This window comes from Acanthisitta chloris, unplaced genomic scaffold (assembly GCF_000695815.1).
Source record: "Acanthisitta chloris isolate BGI_N310 unplaced genomic scaffold, ASM69581v1 scaffold8044, whole genome shotgun sequence".
Classification (NCBI taxonomy): Eukaryota; Metazoa; Chordata; class Aves; order Passeriformes; family Acanthisittidae; genus Acanthisitta; species Acanthisitta chloris.
The window spans coordinates 16748-37985 of NW_008668704.1; the positions used below are offsets into that span (position 1 = coordinate 16748).

The following is a 21238-nucleotide window of genomic DNA, read 5'->3' on the forward strand; positions in this document are numbered from 1 at the left end:
CCAGAGAGGGACTCTGTGTTTGGAACTGCAGTGACAGGACAAGGGGTAATGGGTTCAAACTGGAGAAGGGAAGTTTAGATATTAGAAAAATGTTTTTTCCTGTGAGGGTGGTGAGACACTGGCCCAGGTTGCCCAGGGAGGCTGTGGCTGCCCCAACCCTGGCAGTATTCAAAGCCAGGCTGGATGAGCCTTGAGCAACCTGCTCTGGTGGGAGGTGTCCCTGCCCAGGGCAGGGGATTGGGACTGGATGATCTGTAAGGTCCATTCCAACCCTTAAATTCTATGATTCTATGATAATGTAATCAACAAGATGTGGAATAAGCAATTGCTTTCTATTCTTTTTTGATTCTAAACAATAACATGTTGTTTTATTTTTACAGATGACTATGGATGAGAAATATGTGAACAGCATTTGGGATCTTCTGAAAAATGCAATCCAGGAGATCCAGCGTAAGAACAATAGCGGCCTCAGTTTTGAGGAGCTGTATAGGAATGCATATACAATGGTGTTGCACAAACATGGGGAGAAACTCTACACTGGACTAAGAGAAGTGGTCACTGAGCATCTAATAAATAAGGTTTGTCATTTTATGAATCAGTGGAAGTGTCTTACATGAAAGAATTCTGAACAGTTATTTATATGACAAAAATATCTAACTATCATGTTGTCTTGTGTGGAAATTGTGTAATTTCTCTCAAAAATGCCTAGAGCTAACAGCAAACTCAAATGACTTCATGTTCCAGGTACTGTTTGTTGTAAATTACTGATGGAGAGCAGACAATAGGAAGTATTTGAACATGTGTATCAGGAAACAACTTTTGCTGAAGAATAACTGTTGAGAGCTGGGAAGTTTTTTTTAATGGCATTTTGTGACTTTCTTAGGCCAAATTTTGGTTTGTTTTCCAGTCATATTTTTCATCTGTGGAACAAAATAAATACCAGTGTGAGAACCTGTTTGTTATGGGCTAATGAACTAATTCAAAAGTTAATGAGAGAGTTGTGCTTGGATTACACTATTTAAAGAGGCAGTAGGCAGTGTTAAAAAGCATCAGCTCAGCAACAACAAAAGTCCTGAGCAGTCTGCATTCTATCACTTCAGCCTTTGCAAAACCATGTAATTCAGTCAAAATGACATGCAGAAACTTCTTTCTGAAGATGTATCCTCTGAGAAGAGGACACTTTAGATCTCATGTGAAACTATGGACCACCTCTTCAGTCTGAGAGAAGTTTAGAGTTGATTGATAAGTATGTCAGTGAAAAATTTTAAAACTCACTTTTCAGGAGTCCAGACAGTATTTAGGGTGATAGGATTCTATATCTAGGGCAGATGCCTGCCTTACTCCTTGTGGTAGCATCCATAGCTGCCTGTCTTTGAAGAGAGAAGTTTGTCCACTTTGATCCCATCTACTGGCTGTGGGTCCAGATGGAGTATCAGATTTTTGTCCTGTTTTTCCAACGTCTGAAAAGCAAAGTCATACACCCTCATGTGTCTTGGGTCATTACTTCTGGCTGAGCTACAGAGAATGGATGAGAGGTTTATGTCTAGATAATGCAGAATGCTTGGCAAGATTTCTGTGTGTTCCAACTAGAGTTACTGCTGTGGCAGAGAAATGTGTTACTTCCTTTCTAGAACCTTAGTTTTCAAAGGTGTGGGCTGGACAAGTATCGTCAAAAACTACTTTGAATATGGGACTTTTTTTACTGTTGGCACGAGAGGAAAGTTCCTGTATGAAGTGACTAAATGATTTATGACTTTATTCTATAACTAGCACATCTGTGACTCTCAGACACTTCTGTTTTCATAATCTCTGCATTTGTAATCTTTACTGTTCATATAAAATGTGGCAAATTGCTGAGGCTTTTTCTGCCTTGTTCTTGTATGTGCCTGTATTTATAGGCTATACTTACTAATAGTCATGACCCTAAACTTTTATTTTTCCTAGGCTTCAGTTTATACTGGTTTAATTTGAGGAAAGTTTCTTATCTTTGTTCCTAGGTATTCTGCAACTTATCTTTGTTCCCAGCTATTTTGCATATTTAAAATTATCCATGTGCAAAATAAAAAAATTAAAAAAATGTGACTTCTGCTATAAATTTCTGAACAATAAAGAAAACTTCACTAGGCTCAAAGCTACTCCTTGTCCCCTTTGAATGTTTGCTTAGGGATATTATGTTGAGGCAGTTACAGATGCAAGTATGGAAAAAATAGTGCATTGTTTATTGAGAATGGAATCAGTTCTATAGTGACATCTTATGTTTGTGCCATTAGTACTTGTTGTAAGATGGATAAAAAGAAAGTTTTGTTTAACCTCATGCTTTGTCACTGGTGTTGGAGAGAAATCTTTTATGTTCACTGTCTCTTTCCAAGAGCAGTTCGCTGTTAAATTTCAAGTAGCTAATAGACAATAAATGTTTTCATCACAAGTCTTTGGAAACTTCTACTCAGAGAATCAATGGTGGGTGCTAGAAGTGTGAAGAGGGGGATTTTGCCAACTGAAAAGTTTTTCATTAGCTTTTTTAACTTTGATAAAAGATGTGCAGAAATGAGTTGAAGAACCACACTCCGTTCAGGGAGTGCTGCCGAGGAGCCAAACCCAGACTGGAAATTGCTGGAGTCCTTGGAACATAATTGCCATTTACCGTCCACATCTGTGGGTTATCTTTTTACAAAGTAGCTGCATTCCTGTGGTGTTCCAGTCATGCTGGCTCATTAAGAATACATGAAGATACTAGGTAGAGGAAATGGGTATGTTCAGATGTTTTTACAAATAGTTTTAAAGCTTGAAAAGTGCAAGGTTTTATTTTTGGTGAGGCATGGTCAAGAACATAAGTATAATTCTTTGTTGGCCAAGCCCAATACTGTCTTGTTGCTTTTTCTGTGCAGTCTGTGTCAGAGATTCAGAGATGTAAAGGACTGTCCTAAACATAAATGGACTTACTGGTTTGGGGAGATACTACAGCATTTCTGAAAAGAAAAAGATGCTTGGGATAGTCTCATGTCCTATAAGATTTCTTGCTCTTAGCAAACATTTCTGTTGCTGCCATGCCACAATGCCTTAGGACCTGGTGGTCTTTGATGCAGCTGCTGGAGTTCAGTAGTGCCAGTACATGGTATTTCAGAACAAGAATCAAGGCAGACATGCAAGAAAGCCTTGGGTAAGGAGAGCAGAGAGCTGGTCGTTGTGGCAGGACAAGGCATGGTGTGGCATGCTGGTGTAGGTGTGGGCTGAAGGAAGGTGTCTGCTCTGGGACTTTGAAAGTTACATCTGGGATCCTTTGCAGGGTTTCAAATTTGCTGTTGTGGTGTTGCAGAGAGAAGGGGAGAGGGAAGATAGGCATCTCCTACAGGGAGTTTGAAATTGTTTCCATAACATCAATGAAATAGGGAGGAATGACATGAGGAGTTGTGTAGGAGGCAAATTACCTAGTGAGCGTTAGAGTGTGCTGTAAGCCTGACTGACAATGGATGAAGTGTTATTTGCCTTTATATTTTCTTAATTATGTTTTCAGATGATCTTGTGCAAGTCTGCTATTATACAGAGGGCAAAAGGATGTGAGGGAATTGCCAGAAAGTAAATAACAGTTCAGAATCATCAGTACTATTCAGTGTTGTTTTTTTCTTTCAGCAATAGGGTAGGAGCTGCTGGGAAGGTCATAGTTAATGTTAGCTTAGTTGGTACTCTTAAAATATTTGCGGGTTTTTTTGTACCAGGTGAAGAAACTCCATACTAAAAGTTCTGAGACCTTTAGGCCTTAGAAAGTGCTGTTCTGTTCTGCTGCTCCTCACATAAGGTTCTGGCTGTCCTTACAGTAGTGGAAATTACATAATTGAACTATTTGTGCTGCCACATCAGACCAGGCAGTGCAAGAGAGAAAATACTAGGCCATAAGTCTGCTTTGTGTACACTAAATAAAGAGTTATTTAAAGGTATTGAGAGCTTACGCCAACAAACTATTCTTAAGAGATTGGGGGTGAGGGTGCTCTATTTCCTTAGGAGCTGTATTCAGTATAAAAAACAGTTGAGCCTGAAGTTATACACAAGATTTCATCCTTGCAAATATAAGAAGACCCTGCATGGATTATGAAGCTGCTATTTTCAAATCTGCATATGGACAGTCCCATTTAAGCTGACATCCCCTGCCAATTTACTGCAGAACTGCTGAGATGGTCATAGAAATCACTACAAGCTTAGCTAATTAAAAGTAACATTCTGCTGATAAAAATCTTTGAGATTGAATTTTTCTTAAGGCTTTGGAAGAGTAGCAGCTGTGTCTCTGAAGGGCCTTCTCCTCTTACAGAACAGTAGATATCCTGGGTTTTTTGCTTCAAATAATTGATTCTACCAAAGTAATTTGACTCTGTGCCTTGGCATGGCTAAGGTGGTTTGTGCATTATAGTCGTTTTCCTGTGATATTTTTGTACTCATGGCCCATACAAGGAATGTGTTGAACACTTACTAACTCGAAGTTATCATAAGCAATAATTTGATAGGCTTTTGTAGCAACTCAGCAGCTTACCAAGCCTCTCTGGAGCCTAAAATAAACCTAGAAAAGGCCATTGAGAGGCTTCACAGGGGGACTCAAAGTCGTTTTGTTGTACAGCACCCGTTCCTGAACTTAAAACACATTTCCAGAAAGCCCCACAGCATCCTGTGTGGAGCAGAGGTGGCACAGATTGGAACGTTCTGGTGTCTGCTGGGAAACAAGTTGCCACTGCTACCTGTTGGCAAGTATGCCCTTCTGCCACCAGTTGGTATGTGGTTTGGCACTGGCTGGCCCAGTGCAGTTAGTGTGATGGATATGTGTAAGTATAAAGGCACACTGCCTCTGTGTTGTTAGAAAAAAGTGTCACAAAATGGATCAATTCCTACCCTGGTTATCTGTGCTTACGAGCTAATCATGCTTTGGTTAATTTTAGTAGTGTGGATGATCTACCACATGATTTTTCTATACTGGCCAAAGAAAAACCAACTATGTCATGTTTGTTTCTCTTGTTCTGGGAGATTCTGCACACTCTTCGCAAGTATGTGGTGAAGTTCTTAATGCATATTTATGTTTGGGATGAAAACTACGGAAGTTGGATGACAACAGAGAACACATTTGGGACCAAAGGGTAAATGATGATTAGGATCACAAATAATGAGGCAGCTAAGCAGTGCTTTTAACTGCATATTATGTTTTCCAAAAGCAAGGGGGAGAGGCCTTGCTCAGCTCTCTGGAGTAGGTGTTTGAAGGTTTCAGAAAGCTTTGAACAACCTCCAAGCATACCAATATTGCCTGGGTTCAGGAACAAGATGAATTTATTGGGATAAGTTTCCAGAACTTCTTGAGAAGTGACCATTGTGTTCCTGTGATGTGCCAAGCTCTGTCTCTGGTTTGCTCATGGGGTGTATATAGTAGTGTGGCAGATTGAATGTTTTGTTATGCTGGTTTGGCCTAATAACTTCATAAAACTTCAGTGACAGGATGAAGTCTGTCAGGTGGTTGCATGTGATGTTGGTGCAGCTTGTGGCTGCTTGGCCTCCCTGGTTTGTTTTCTTGTTTGATTTCTCTGGACTGAAACTTACGTTATCACCCGAGTAAAAATGCATATCTATAAATGTGAGAATGTATTGTATCCAAATGGAATGTATGCTGCATGTTATGTCAAAAGTTGATTCCCACATTTTCTTAACTCTGGAATAACTTTTTTTACATCCCCACAGGTTTCTCTTTTACGTGAGTTAAAGCTTGAGCACTGTAGCGTATGCCTACTGCATAGGATCAAAATATGAAACTGGATGGTTTTTATTAGTAGGGAAGGGAGTAGTAGTGGTAGAGACACATAAAGTCTGAAGTTGATGAGTCAGGTGAATCAACTAGCAAATACATTTGTAAAAAACCAAGATGACTTCTCATTTTTCTGTGGAGTCTTGTTGGCAGGTATGGACTTCGGTTCAGAGTCTGGGCTTTACCAAGCTGTTGTTTCCTTTCAGAACTGTTGTTTGCTGTATGCTGTGTATGTGTGTGTACTTCACCTGTACTTGTTCCTGTTTGGAACATTTACTGCTATTATCTAATATTCTGAAATTACTTGTGATAGTAAAGTTGCTATTAATTGAAACACTAGGATATAGCAAATAAAACGTTTGAGGAGTTGTAAATAATATATTTTTAACAGTTGTGATTTTGAGAATTCCTTTGAAATGTAATACCTGTGTTTATTTTGTTGCACTTGTTCTTAGCCTGATTTTTCTTACTTGTGTGAAGTCTTATTTTTCCATAGAAGGGAAATACCAGGTAGGGATGGATGGTCAGCACCCAGGAAAAGCAAGAACTTGTCTGCAGTATTCAGGTTCATAGTGGAGCAAGAGTTTTTGTTCTGAAGCTAAGTTTGTTAAGATTTAAATGCTGCTGGAGAAACTGACTTGAGTTTATGGTAACATAGTATGTTTTTGCTTCAGGTGCGAGAAGATGTGTTAAACTCCTTGAATAACAACTTTCTGCAAACACTAAACCAGGCGTGGAATGATCATCAAACGGCAATGGTGATGATTAGAGACATCCTGATGTATATGGTGGGTATTCTGCTATTTCACACATTTAGTAGTGCAGTCAATTGTCCTTTGACAAATCCAAACAGATAAAGGGGGGGGGGGGTAAAAAGCAAGGCAAGCTCACCAGCCTTTTTCCTAAGACTGCTCTTTGTTGCCTGTTTTGAATTCTGTGTTTGCTTGCCAGGCTATTACAGGTGTTGGACAAATTGTAATTGGAGTCTTCTTTAAGGTTATCTCATTATCACTTGGAAAAATTAATCTGAAAAATGGTTGAACTTGGCAATTCTGAAAGAATAAGCTAGTCAGACTCATCGTGGGAGGTTACAGGTGTTACTGCATGTTGTGTTCACATAGTGGTGATTTACTGTGTGTTTTACACCATGATGGTGTAAAGCCTCCTCAAACTACCAATGTAGCTGCTCTATGAGCTTAAGGATTCGAAGAGGATAACTTTGCTTAGGTGCAGTGTGTGTCCTTGAGTGATGAATAGAGTCCTTTGCTGTTCATATAGACCTCGGGTCCAAGATTCAGCAGTGGACATAGATGAAAATGTGATCCAGAGCCAACAGAAAAGGCTTTTCTTTTTTTATTTTAAGATAAAGGGCCTGATATTTTCGTGTCTGGATTGTGTTATGCTTTAGGTAGTTGGTGTATTTTTAAAATCCTGTAATGGTGGGTGTGCTCTGGGATGTAGGAGAGTGTTTTTGCTTAGCTTCTAGCCAAAGGCTTTAACTTCAGAAGGAAGAGAAATGTGTTGAGATGCTGTGGGTTTTGATATAAAATCATTTTTTTCCAAAAATCATACTAAAGGCAGTACTTTATGCAGTATTAGACAGTGAAGGGCAGATAATTATGGCATTTTTTGGTCAAAAAAAGCAATTAACTGGGATTATACTCCTCTCTGCTGAACAATTGGAGTTGATCTTACTTTGTACCTGTTAAAGATCTCACACTGTGACATTAGCCATGTTTGTATTTGCTGTGAAACCTTCTTTAGTTAATAAGCTACTAAAAGTTAAACAATTTAGAGTAATTAATAATTTTTAATGGATTTAATGGCTCTTATTTTGTGCGGGGGTTGATGGGGTTTATTTCAGTTGGGACAAGATCACACATTAAATGGCAGAGGGCTGGATAAAATGCCTTCATTGCCAAAAGATGGAGAGATTATATTGTAGATGTACTGTCTTTGCCATGACAAATCCTGAAATCTCTAATCTGTTTCTGAAGGACAAATACAAATCAGTCTCTGCTAGCTGCATCCAGGCAAATTCAAGAATAGATTAATCTGCCCAAACTAGTGGTGAATGTTCAGAAATGTTAGAAGATGGAATCCAGAGCTTTCCAGGGGAGTAGGTGTTGTGTATTAGCCAAATATTATGTATTATTTCACTACAGAAGGCGTTGGATGCTCCAAGGTAATGGATAGTGCATGTTATCTGCTGCTCTTAAAATCAATACATTTTTGATCCTTAAAGCAGTGTCAGCTTTACCTGTTTCAGTGTGTTGACCGGTATATTAAGGACCAAGAGGTTCCCTCTTTGAGGAAAGGTTTCATGCTTCAGTCAGTACATCTGCGGGGAAAGGAGAGCTGTTTGCTAAGTATTTTTTGCACTCAGGAGAGCAAGGCCTTGGCTTTGTTTGGAGCTTGTGTGTGCTGTTCTAACATCCAGCCAACATTCTCTTTTCCACCAAAATTTCAGGAGATGGAAACCTGCAGCATTCCTACAAGTGCAAATTGAACTTCATGGTTTTATTTTACAATTCAAAACAGATTAATAAATCATCTTGAAAACCTCTGTATTTTATAACTATTTTTTTCTTGCAAAATCTTCATATAATCTTGTCAAACTTCAGCAATGCTGATGTCTGTTTGTTAAAATTCTGTAATGGAATGTGGGGTTTTATAATAATAAATGTAGTTTTTATTGGAAAGCACTGTCTAATGTGAGGTGCTGATAGACTGGGCAAACACCTTCCTTTTCTTTGACCTGGAGGGACATAAGACAAATTGTCATTAGAAAACAGATGCTTTGATTACAAATTGAAGTACATGCTATGGTTAAAAACAAGACTAGTTTCAAAGATTTTCAGTTTCACCTTTGTGACTGGGATGTTCTCTGGAGTCAGACAAAATTTTCTTGATTGGAAAGAGTAAAACTAGGAAATTTCCAGTCTCAGCTATGTTTCATTCCAAAAGTTTGGAAAAGCTGCTAGTGCCACAAAATTAGAGAGTGAAGGAACATCTGACAGAGATGAGATCTGACTTCTCTTCAAAGAAGTGGGGTTTGTGCATTGTGATACTTCCTGACCAGAACTGGGGTTTATGACAGGGTTTCGCTGTATGTGCACAACCTCTTCTACAAGACACTCATAAATCTTGCCTTATAGTTTTGTTTTTAAAAATGTGGTTTACCTTGTCTCTTGTGCTGTGATGACTCTCTGGTAAAAGTCTGTTGTTTTCAGGTCTGTTGCAGATGTAGCCTGAGATTTTTGCAACCTTTTGGCTTTTTTGAGACACTCCAATTTCCACAATTGAATTTCAAGTTTGTGTAGTTCCACTGTGTAGGTTACAACACTTCCTACTGTTTTACATGCCTAGGCTACTGTAATCAGTGCCAGAGGAGATGTATTACTCTCCATAAATTCATAGCAGTGTCTGCAGTGAGCAGTGAGGTACCAAAGCAGTAAGGTCATGTCCTAAGTAGCATCTTTGCTCAGTCAGGTCGTGTACTGAGACATGTTGAAGTAGTGAAGTAATGCACTGCTTTTGGCAGATGTGAAATTCTGCCTCACTTACAGTGGCAGCATAGGTAGGTGCCTACAGTGGAGGTTATTTGGCAGCTGTGTGTTATGGTAGCAGTGGAGCTGTAGTTGTTTGGTCTTTTCTTTAAGCAACATGAGTGTGAGTATTCTGGGAATGTCTTATGGAAACTGAGCTCAGCTGGTTCTGTGGTGTCTCTTCTTTGCTACTTGTACTTGCTAGATTTAAAGCAATTTCAGGTATGCAAGCTCAGCAGACACACCCCTGGGTGCATTACAGGCACATGGTTAGTGCCAGCTACACACTGCATTTACAGCTGTGTGTTTTCAGAGGGCACAGCATTCCCTTCTCCTCTGTGCTGTGCACAAAGCTGGTGCAGCACTGACAGATTGGATATGTGAGTTTTGACCTTAGGGCATGTGATTCTCATTGCTCATGGGTTACACACAAGGTAGTAGGGAGAAGTGCTTTTATTTCCACAACTAGAATCAAAGACACTGACTGTACATTGATACACAGTGGTGGCTGAAGGCTGCACCATTCAGGTAGTGCATCTGTGTAGTGATGGTCAAAGTGTGGCTGGGGATATCTTAACAGTAGGTAACCTTAGTTCAGATCAGAATTGTTTGGCAGTGTAAGCAGACTGGAGTTTATTCATAATTGCTGTCTGAAACTCCACTCTTGTGTCCCCAAAGTTACTCTCACCTTTAAGCAGCTACTGCTTCTCCCAGTGGGAAGTGATTGCTGTTCAGTGCTGTGTAGCCTTGTCAGTCAATCCTGTTCCAAATGAGGCTTTCTCTCTCTGATTTATTTTTTTTTTTGACATTGGAAGAGCTTCCAGTAAAAGTGATCTGTTACCAAGGGTGAGCAAATCAGCAGCATGAGAAGCACTGGTGCTGCTGCTCTGATTTAGCACTGTAGGGTGGTCTGGCTCATTACAGAGCTGTGCTCATGCATTGAGAGGAGTTCCTCGTGCAGCTACTATGTCATAATGGCAATGTTTAGCACTGCCACAACAGAAGCTGTGCAGGTGAGTCATGCCCATGGCTTTAATCCTTTGAGATACCCTGCTGCCCGTGCTTTAGAGGTCTGAATATTTTGTTAGAAATAATAAATATACTCTTAAGTAATATAATAAATTAGACACTACTTGTAATTTGCTCTTTTATCTTTAGTGTATTTTAAGCTTGTCTTGAGAAGCACATTTACTTCTGTTCATGCTGCAAGTGTGTAAATAAGGAAGTGAAATAAACAATCTTGTTTCTAAATAGCAGGCAAAAAAAGTAACATTTTCCAGAGACCTAGACTGACTTCATGAGCCCAATTAGTAAATGTTCTGCTTTGAGGCAGAGCTGAGTTTGCTTCACAAGCCACTGAGTAGGCATATCTGACCTGTTCCTATCTTGTTTTTTCATTTAAATTAAGTGCTGCCTGTCTGAAAGGAGAGAGTGGGAAATCATTCATTAGCTGTGGGAACTCAGTGTTTTGCTTTCCTCTGGTCACCAAGTGGCAATCTGGCATGTAATTAGTATAGGAATAATTTTGCCATGTAAATTCAGCTCCTAAATTGTGTGCTGTCTGTTCCTTCTGATTTTTTTTGTAACTGCAGTGTTTATATAAACTTGCAGTTTTGTAATCTTTTTTACCGTAGTCTGAAGCATAACATTTGGTCTTTCATGAGTTTCATTTTTTAGGTGTTTGAGTAGCTTTACTCTTCAATTCTGGGTGTGATAAAGCACTTAAGATAGTTAATAGAACGGGTGGAGAAGCTGATCTTGATACTCAATTTCAAACTTTAACCTCCATACTTTATAGAATGTGCTGGGGGTTTTTTTTAATTTCTATTTTGTTACAGCTATGTCCATTCTTAGAAAACCTTACCCCAGTCAGATTTGTGAGTGGGTACAAAACTCCTAACTTTCTCTGATATCATTCTCCTGATGCTTAAATGGCAGCAAAGCAGTAATTGTAGTAAGTACTCAAACGATACATTAGAGTAATAGATTATGCCCTTACAGAAATGAAGAAAAATAATAATTGTTCATCTCAGAAAAAGGCTGTAAAAACTTTTCCTGTTCTTAAAGTTGTTTGAAATGATCTTACCTGGTACAGCACTAGTGGATATTAAGTGAACACATGCATTTTCAGTCTGCTAGTAACTTTATTTACAGCCTTCCTTTTCTAGAACATTGGGAGAGAGGAGTAGGAAAGGGTGTACAAATTTTTGGAGCATTTCTGTGGGGCAGCAAGAAATTCAGGGGGTTTGCTCAACAGTGTCTCAGTCAGCTCTGTATGATGGGTTTTGGTCTCTGTGGGTTTGGAATGCTAATCTGAGGATCAGTGTTCGTTTGTAAATGTAGGTAGATAAAAAAAGTGGATAGTTTCCTATAGATTCTTCCTATAGACTGAGATTATGCAGAGAGATAGAATTTAACCCACATTGAAACATAAAAAGTGTTCTTTCTTCTCTCCGCACTCCTTTTTGGGGGTTTGTTTGTACATGTGTGATTATAACAAACCATAGCAAGGTTTCAAAATACTTGCTCAGGTTAAATGAAAGTGATTTTTTTCAGGAAAGTGGAGTGTCACCTGAAGTCCTTATGTACAATTTTGCAGTATCAATCCATAAACATTTTGATTGTAACTCTTCTCATTTTGCCTTTACTTTTTCTTCTGTTCATCTAATCATGCAATTTCAGGAAATGTGAGCAAATATTGAGGGTGAACTCTGCCTAAAAGGAGTGCTAGGCAGATAAATGGGGAGGTGGGGAAATATGAACGCATTTCGCTCAAAGATCCAAAAGGGGTGGATGGAAGGGGTTTGAGTAGGGAAATAAAACCTCTTTCAGACTGTGCCATTTTTGTCAGTTGGAGATTCCTCTGCACCCAAATTAAAAGGTGGGAAGGCTGTAGATTTCTTCTGGCCTGCTTTAGCCATAAAGGCTGTGCTTACACTCTGGAGAAAAGTAGACTTTCAGCTGAAATGAAGTTTTGGAAAATGGAACTGGTTTGGAATTTTTAGGGTGTTCAAGATCTCTTTGAAGGAAGGCCCTGCACAGAAATGATCCCTTGTATTATTGAATAGCATAGGTGTGCTGAATTTACACTTGTATTACTGTGTGTCCCTTGGTTGTAGGACCGTGTGTACGTGCAACAAAATAATGTGGAGAATGTCTACAATTTGGGCTTGATTATTTTTCGAGATCAAGTTGTTCGTTATGGCTGTATTAGGGATCACCTGCGGCAAACTCTGCTGGATATGATTGCAAGGGAAAGGAAAGGAGAAGTTGTAGACAGGTAAGATGTTTGTAAGTGACTTCAGTTGTAAATACCTGTCAGTTTTTAAAGTGTGACTCAAGAACATACACAAAAATTCCTTACCTAAGGCTGCGTTTGTGCTGGAAACTAAAAGTTATCCATAATCTGGAACAACATATTTCTTTGTGTATGAAGTTTTATAATAATGGTAAATGGGGAAGGTCATTCATATTATTTTTTTAATATTTTAATATTTATCTTGTAGTTTTTATTAAAACTTTTGATAAATGTCTTCACCACCACCTTGTGCCAGAGCACTTGGTTATAAAGCAGAGTTTTGACACTTGTCTGCCTCTGCTCATGTATTTCCTCTGTATTGAGAGGCTGTTTTATTTTCTTGCACTTTTTTTATGTATTTATTTATGACATTTCCTCTTTTAGTCTATTTCCCTTCTTCATGTTTTGCTCCATCTGTTTCTTGCTAGTTCAGTTGCATCTCTGAGCTTTTAAATCTGTTGGCTTCTCTGGCCAGTTTTAGTAGGTGTTGAGTTTTGTGCCACACACTGCAGATAATGCAGCTGAAGGAACTTCAGATTTGCAAGTTTTCTTGTGCTTCTCCAGTTTCAGAACAGCTGCTGGGTGTGGGGATATGTAAACTCCATGCTGCTTTGGCTGCAGTTCTGTGACTGCGATTGCCCAACATGCAATTTACGAAGAGAAAAATACTCGTTGGCTGCAGCAGTGTATTGTCCCCTACTGCCAGAAAGTGGAATTTTTTCCTAGATGCAGTTCTTTTGTTTTCATTACCTTGCTGATGCATTTTAATTTTGGTGGAGTTTGTGTTCAGTTGGGGGTTTTTGGTTTGGTTTTTGTATTTTTATTTTTTTTTAAACAGCCAACCACCCAAAAGAAACCCAAACTGCACAACAACTTTTATGTGTAGAATGGTTTTTAATTTCTCAATTCCAACCTATATGTGCAGTTTTCTTCCAAGTAGTAAATTGGGCTATTTTCTTGTATGTTGAAATAGATTCTTCATAGTCTTACAAGTTAGTAGTACTTGAGATCTTCTTCCCTGTCATTGCACTTAAGGCATCTTATAAACATTGTCTTTAGTTTTGAACCAAACCAAACAATCTTGCACTTATAATATCCTTGAAAATGTGTCATGTACCAAACAGATTTAGAATGGACTTGCTATTACTATATTTAAGTTGCTATTACCTTATGAGTTGTTGTTGTGCTGTGTACTCTTGTCTTACAAACATGTAGATTTCTCAAGTTGTTAACAACTTACTTTTTGGCAGAGGCGCAATAAGAAATGCTTGCCAGATGTTAATGATTCTAGGTCTTGAAGGAAGGTCAGTCTATGAAGAAGACTTTGAGGCTCCATTTTTGGAGATGTCTGCAGAATTTTTTCAGGTACAGCACCGTTTTAATATCATGTTTGGAATGTTGGTGTAACTCCCTGGAATTGTGAGATTTGGTGGTGCTTTAAATACTTGTTGCTTGTTTGATGAGTCTGTCCCTCTCCATTAAATGAACTAAGAAAGGTAATTGCCAGCTTTACAGGAAAAAGTAATACGGAATTGACAGAATTAGCATAATTCGAATGTAGTTTTGAGCTCTGGGTGCCAATAACTTGTAAAGTAATCATCATGCTAATCTTTTGCCTGCTTGAGGCTATTTCATGCAGCTTAACCTACCCCTGCATTGCCCCCACAGTCTTTGAAATACCAGTAGCGTGAAAGGTTCAGACTCTTTCAGGCTGGGAAACCTGTCAATCTGCCTTTGAGGAAACTTTTTTTTTTCCTTCATAGTTTCTACATTTGTGAGTTGTGTTTTGTAATACTATGAACCAAGTCAAGGCATTAAGTGCTCTCTAGTTGCTGATCAGCCACCGAGTAACACACTTGAAATATTTCCTGAGGGGTTTTGTGAGATATGTGAGGAGGAAAGCCAGTTCAGTGCTTGTTGGGTGTAATCACCTTCATCTATTGCTGGAAATTGATAGACGTTGTAAAAGCCTGTTAAAAGATATCTAGATAAGGTAACTTGTCAGTCTCCCAGTTATGCTGGAGATTGACTCTGTCACATGCTCTGACCTCCAAACTCCTCTGAAAAGCAGAAGCATATGTTGCACAACCATTTAAATGTTCATTGTGTTCTGTTTTTCATTGGTGCTGCATAAAATTAAGATAAGAAAATAAAGCATCTTTCCTCCAAATGACTCTGCAGACTAGTCTGGATGAAAACAGTTTGACATGGGATAATGTGCTCGGCATTGTCACTAAAGAGAATAATGGGAACTGCCATAAACTGGTATTTGAAAGGAATTTTTGGCCCTTCTTTCCCCCCATCCTTTTGTTTTCTTTGGACCTGTGGCTAAAACTAGTTGGTAACTGGAAACTAGGTTGGCTTACGTTGTTTTAGTATGAAAAATACCTTGTTTATTTTGCATGTGCCCCCTTATGTAACACATCTGTGGAACAGAACCTTTATTTTGTGTTCTGTATGTAAATCTTGGGTGTATAATGTGTGGGACATGCTGTGTTTGATTTGAACTTGCTTTACATGCTGATCTGACATAACTGGTGTGTTTTCTTTTTCCCTAACTTAATAATTTGTGTCCATCACAGATGGAAAGTCAGAAGTTTTTAGCTGAAAACAGTGCTTCTGTATATATAAAGAAAGTAGAAGCTAGAATTAATGAAGAAATAGAACGGGTGATGCATTGTCTGGATAAATCAACAGAAGAACCCATTGTGAAGGTTGTTGAGAGGGAGCTTATTTCCAAGCACATGAAAACTATAGTGGAGATGGAGAACTCTGGGCTAGTTCATATGCTGAAAAATGGGAAGACAGAAGGTAAGATTGGTTCATCTGGGACACAGAAACACTGATGATGCTGATGATTGTTTTTAAATGTGGGATAAGTCAAGCTTAACGTTTGTGTTCCTGTGTAATTGTGAAAACACTTTGGGAGCTCTGGTTTGCAAACAGCTGAGAATATTACTTAAGTAACTTTTAGAGGGCTCTTAGAATAGAGCCCTTACACTTAAGTTGTTCCTATTTAATACCGTATATAGGTACATTTTGGTAAACCAAGTCTCTCCTAAGAAAAGTGCAAATCTATTGTAGTGGTCTTTGTTAAGAGTTTCCCATGAGCTATTTTATTACTTTCATTCCTCTAGTATGTATCTGTCAAAATGCATCAATGGAGTTTTTTTAGCCCATGGGCAGTTATTTAAAAAGTGCCTGTATAAAAGGTTGAAATAGAAGCATTGCAGGACCAATTCTTGGGGTGGGAGATTGTGGCAGAAAGGAGCTGGCTGGTTTTAAAGGATAAGAAGCAGCTGATTGAAGTGATGGGAAAAGAAGGGCTCAGGTTGATTTGGTTTTTGCTAATAGAGGTTAATGTGGGACAGAGAGACTGAATGAAAGTTACTATGGAAAGAAATAGAACAGAAGTTTCTAAAGCAGTAGAAGGGAGAGAGGGATTGTAGTATCTATATTTAGAAACTGGTGCTCATGCTAAAGCCACGAGAGTGGGAAACAGACTTGCTGCTCAGATTAATGGTCTTTGTTCATTAAAGCAGCTTCACCAGTGCTAGGTGATAGTCAGACCAGCAAAGTGAGCACATTTCCTAGCTGTAAGAGAATTACTGCCTTGCAGAGGAAAGCAATGGTACTATACTTAGCACTTTTTGCTTTAATTCCCAGCTTAGATAGCCTTTAGGCTGAGGGTACAAGGGTATTGAAGGGTATTTGTAAGATACAGGAATTAGTTTAACTTTATAGGCCTTGGTTTGATTCAGTTAAACAGTAGAGGGGAAATACTTGCTGCATTGTGAAGATAAGATTTTGCATAAATGTGCAAGGATGGATTGCTCTTTTGGAAAGTCATGTTTAGCCTAAGCCACTTCTCATTATTTTGGGTGCATGAAACATAGTTCAAAATTACATGACTGACTTTAAGACAAATATGAATTAAATTCCCAATTTTTACTACTTTTTAATACAGATAGAAGCATCTTATTAGTACTGTTCTATTTGCTTTAACTTAAATTTTCATTAAAACCTTTGCTGAAGTGTCTGATTTTTGGGGATGATAATCTTGGAGGTTAAATTCTTAAGTACCCCTGGGAAACATAATATTGCTGTAGCTTTAAGTTGCCTATCCTTTAGCATACACATCTTTTGCTGGCCCTGGGGATCAGCAATAACAGATTCCCTGCTACTGACAACCTGGAATATTGAATAGAACCTCTGCTTTCGTTTTGTGGCTGCTGCAGTCAGAATGGTGTTGGGGCTAAAGCAAAGGGGAGATGAGAAGATTCTAGTGCTGTCATGGGATGCCTTTTGTGGCTCAAGTGGCTGAACTTTGACTGTCATCTTTTGCTCTGAGGGAATGAGTTCCAGAAGTGTAACACACAGAGGTGTCCTGCATAATCTCTCGTTCTTGTTTCCAGACCTTGCTTGCATGTACAAGTTGTTTAGCCGTGTGCCAAACGGTCTGAAGACGATGTGCGAGTGCATGAGCTCATACCTGAGAGAGCAAGGCAAAGCACTAGTTTCTGAAGAGGGAGAAGGAAAGAATCCAGTTGACTACATTCAGGTAGTTAAATATTATAACTTTTCTGTCATCTTTCCCATGCTCCCCACAGTTAGGAGCTCACTGCATGATTTACAAGGTAAACCTTAATAATGATTCCAAAGGGATTGTTTTTATTAAGGTGGATCTGTTATTTTGATTTTTTTCATCTGAGTTTTCAGATGTGTTTAGAGCTCAAGTTGCTTGGAAACTACATGCTCAGTTTTTGTGCTTTTGGTAGCTGCTTCTATTCAACAGCATATTCAGGCTAATTATCTTAACTGCTGGGAACTTCCTGGATTACCCTAAATGAATTGTCCCCAGAGTGAGTTGTACATCTGCTGGCAAATAGCTTTATAGTGTCCATTTTGTTTGATTTTATGTAACATTAGCTATCAGTGTTTACTGAGACAAAAATCACATGGCAGTATTTCATGGCAATCTTAGCTGTGACTGAGAGGTGAATGTGTTTTATCAATCATAACAAATTACTCACTTCATTCTCAGTCTCCCTGAGAAACAGAACACTTCTGCATGCTGAAAGATGGGAGTGTTCATTCTTGTTCTCCATCTCTTGCTAAGTGATGTGTACCACTAATTTATCAACACCACAAAATAGGCTTTGAGAGTATTTGTTTTTCTCTTCTGTTGTCTCTGAGAAGATGGTTTGAAATTTGCTCATAAAATCTTTACAGGGTTCATTGAACTTCAAGGATATGTTTTTATTGCTGGAAGATGGTTTATATTTAATGTGAAAGTGTGTGTTCATCAAACAGGAGGTTTGAGGTTTTCTGGAAAGTGTAGGTCAAGTGTTTGTGTCTGTTCTTTGAGAAGCATTTAATGTTGTATGTCTATTAATTGTTGCAGGATCTCTGACTGTACTTCTGGTCTCCTCTAGGGCATCATCTGTTAATTATTTTCCAGCTTACCACTTCCTACTGAAAATGGGTTTGTTTTTCTTTTCTTTGCAGGGTTTACTGGACTTGAAGAGTAGGTTTGATCGCTTTCTTCAAGAATCTTTCAATAATGATCGACTCTTCAAACAGACTATTGCGGGTGACTTTGAGTATTTCCTCAACCTCAACTCCAGGTCTCCAGAGTACCTCTCATTATTTATTGACGACAAGCTGAAAAAGGGAGTCAAGGGAGTAAGTATAAATGAACTTAAAATATGTTCTTTGCTGGGTAAGCACTGATGAAATTAAACTAAGCTACTTCTGGAAGGATTATTTTTATACTAAGAGAAATGGCAACACTGCCTTAAAACAAAATGTGTGTGTAAGACATCTAAGCTCATAGCACTTCAGATATAAACTTAGGGAAAAATCAGGCACAAGATCTGTGTGGTTTGCGGCCTTTCTCTGTAGCAACATTACCTGAATTGCTGCTGGCAGATTCAGCAAAAAACAATTAGGTTGTAGTAGATTCTGCAGCTTCCTTTCTTCAAACCCTTAAATATGTCCTTAAATACATTTATATTTTGACAGCTATTCTCAGTATATATTAATTTCTTTTGAAAATTAACTTGATTAGGGCAAACCATTTGTCTTTGTTTATTTTTACTGGGTTTGCATATCAGAGGACTATTATCATATCTATGTTTTCTAGTTTTAAGTGCAACTGTTTCCTTCAGTCATACCTTGCTGCTTCCTTCATGTAAGTTTTTGAGGGACAGAGCCCAGAACTGGACAGGATGGTTCAGCTGAGGCCTCAGTGGCTCTGAATAAAGCTGAAGACTAGTGCATGCAACTTAGGAATTAGGAATGAAATAGCAAATTCTGTTTGTTTATAAAATAAGTGATCATTTTACTCGTTGTGGCTCTAGACAGGCTTTGCAAAACAAATCTTAGCTGTTAAAAGCTTTCGGTCTAAGCTGACTTTTCATACCCCTAATACTGATTTCCCTCAGTGCTTCTGAAAACTTACCCAGGAACTTTTTCTATATTTATCAAAGCATTCTACCCATTCCTTGTTTCCCTTCTCCCCTGCTATTGCCTTTCCCTTCACTTCAGATCTCTTTCTTACTCCACTTTACTGAGTTTGTGCACTGTTTTTTTGGCTCTGTTGATCACACTTTGGACCAGTTTTGTTGGCTCCTTTTAGGCTACTGTTAGACCATCTGCTCACTGTGAATTACTTTAAGTATTTAGGTTGTGTAAGACATTTGTGCTGGAAGATTAAAACCAGCAAATTACTTCTTTTACAGCTAACAGAACAAGAAGTAGAAACTATATTGGATAAGGCAATGGTTTTATTCAGGTTTATGCAAGAGAAAGATGTTTTTGAACGCTATTACAAGCAGCACTTGGCAAGAAGACTTCTCACCAACAAGAGTGTTTCAGATGACTCTGAGAAAAATATGATCTCCAAGTTAAAGGTAAGACAGTACCTGCACACCTTTTAGGGTTTTTTCTCTCTTATTTTTCATAAATGTGATTTATTCTGTGTTTTAATGTTATCTATGAATCTCTTATGTAATTTTGATTGCTGTTAAGTACAGAATTGATTTTTAAAGCCCCAAGAAAAAGTACTAAAGGCTTTTCCAAACAATTTTTTGGAAATAAAAGGAAGGAAATAGTGGAAAGCACCTGTGATGAGAGCACAATCTAGAAAGCAAAATCATTTTTTTCAAAATTTTTTAAGACTTTCCAAATAAGAGGACAACTGCAGTGACTGAATTTGAAGGCAAGGCTGTGTTTTATACTAGATTTTCTGTTACAGGAGAATCTGGTTATTGCTTGTGTTGTTGTTCTTTAGTTGCCTCCATCTTCAGACAGGTGATAATGCTCAGTTACTTTTTGATTAAGTAGTTTGAGATAGATTGAAAAAAATAATCTTTAGTATCTGAAAATAAATTTTCCTTAATTGGTTAAATGTACTGATTAAATAGGCAAAGAGATGGAGAAGAAAGTAAAGCTTAAAGCTGAACAGTCTTTGAAGCAAGTTCTAAAGCAGCTGCTGCTTAAGTGGTGTAAGTGGCTAGAGAACTTCTGAACCAGAGTGATTTGATCATAAAATCAAGCTTCACTGAGCCTCATCTTTGACCTTCACGTTCTATCAGTGAGCAAAGCCTGTTTGCATCAGGTTTCTCTGAATTGTCAGTATTCATTCCTTGCCTTTCCCCTCTCCACCACTTTTAGCCTGGTGGTTTAGAAGGCACAGGGCATACATTTGCAAGATGAATCAGAGGACCTGATCTGCCCTCAATTCTCAGGGAGTCGCACAGTGATCAGGATGCTGAAGCCAGCAGACTTAGTTTCACCATATATATCACAGTACGTGTTAGAGATGGGCACACGTTTCTGTGTGTGCAGCTGAATTGCATGTGCTTATGCACGTGGCTGTGTCCTGGTTCTCAAAAGGTTTAGTAATCTCACTGGGTAATCTGCAGTCAGCCTTTAAAATTAAACACTCCTAGGACAACAGGAGTTTTCTTGTGATATAAATAAAGTTTGTTTCCCTTTATAGTATCACTCTAAAAAAAAGCCCAAGTGAAAGTGTAGGTTGTGGTTTGATAAGCTTTCACGGATTTTTTTAAATATAAGTTGGAAAGCTAAAAAAGAAATTTAAAATAGGATAATGGAGAAAAGTGAAGGAAAGCAAGTTTTGATCTGTGCAGGGTTCAATCCTTGTATAGGACCTGAAACTTCTCTAAGATATGAATGTAATGCAAATAGATATCCCACTAACCAAATATACAGAAGTATAATTTTTGAGATTTAGAAGCTAACTCTTAGTCTTGCAGTTTGCCTATCAGTGATGGTACAACAAGTTATTTTGTGTATTTTCAGACTGAATGTGGATGTCAGTTCACATCTAAACTGGAAGGAATGTTCAGGGACATGAGCATCTCAAACACAACGATGGATGAGTTCAGGCAACATCTTCAGGCGACAGGGGTAAGAACGTGGGGTCTGTGTGCTTGTCCTTTTACTTCGGTACAAACCCTGGACTTAGCAAGGTTTGTGGTATTTTCATTTGTTACTATATGTGTGTGCAGAGAAGGATTTTGTAAACCTGTGCAAATTGCTTCGTTTACAGCGTTTGTTTTACAAACTGTGTTAGCCTTTCCCGAAATGCTCTGC

General features: G+C 38.5%; 1 protein-coding gene across 1 annotated transcript in view; it reads left to right on the top strand.

Moving 5' to 3' along the window:
* The first annotated feature begins 380 nt into the window (after nucleotides 1-380).
* The window catches only part of CUL3 (cullin 3), a 32247-nt gene continuing 11389 nt past the window's right edge, over nucleotides 381-21238 (top strand). Inside the window, exons 1-9 of the mRNA XM_009073019.1 lie at nucleotides 381-578; nucleotides 6445-6558; nucleotides 12438-12598; nucleotides 13867-13981; nucleotides 15199-15427; nucleotides 17032-17177; nucleotides 18125-18301; nucleotides 19360-19530; nucleotides 20945-21052. Coding sequence (XP_009071267.1) covers nucleotides 381-578; nucleotides 6445-6558; nucleotides 12438-12598; nucleotides 13867-13981; nucleotides 15199-15427; nucleotides 17032-17177; nucleotides 18125-18301; nucleotides 19360-19530; nucleotides 20945-21052 — 1419 coding nt within the window. The remainder of the gene's footprint in view (nucleotides 579-6444; nucleotides 6559-12437; nucleotides 12599-13866; nucleotides 13982-15198; nucleotides 15428-17031; nucleotides 17178-18124; nucleotides 18302-19359; nucleotides 19531-20944; nucleotides 21053-21238) is intronic.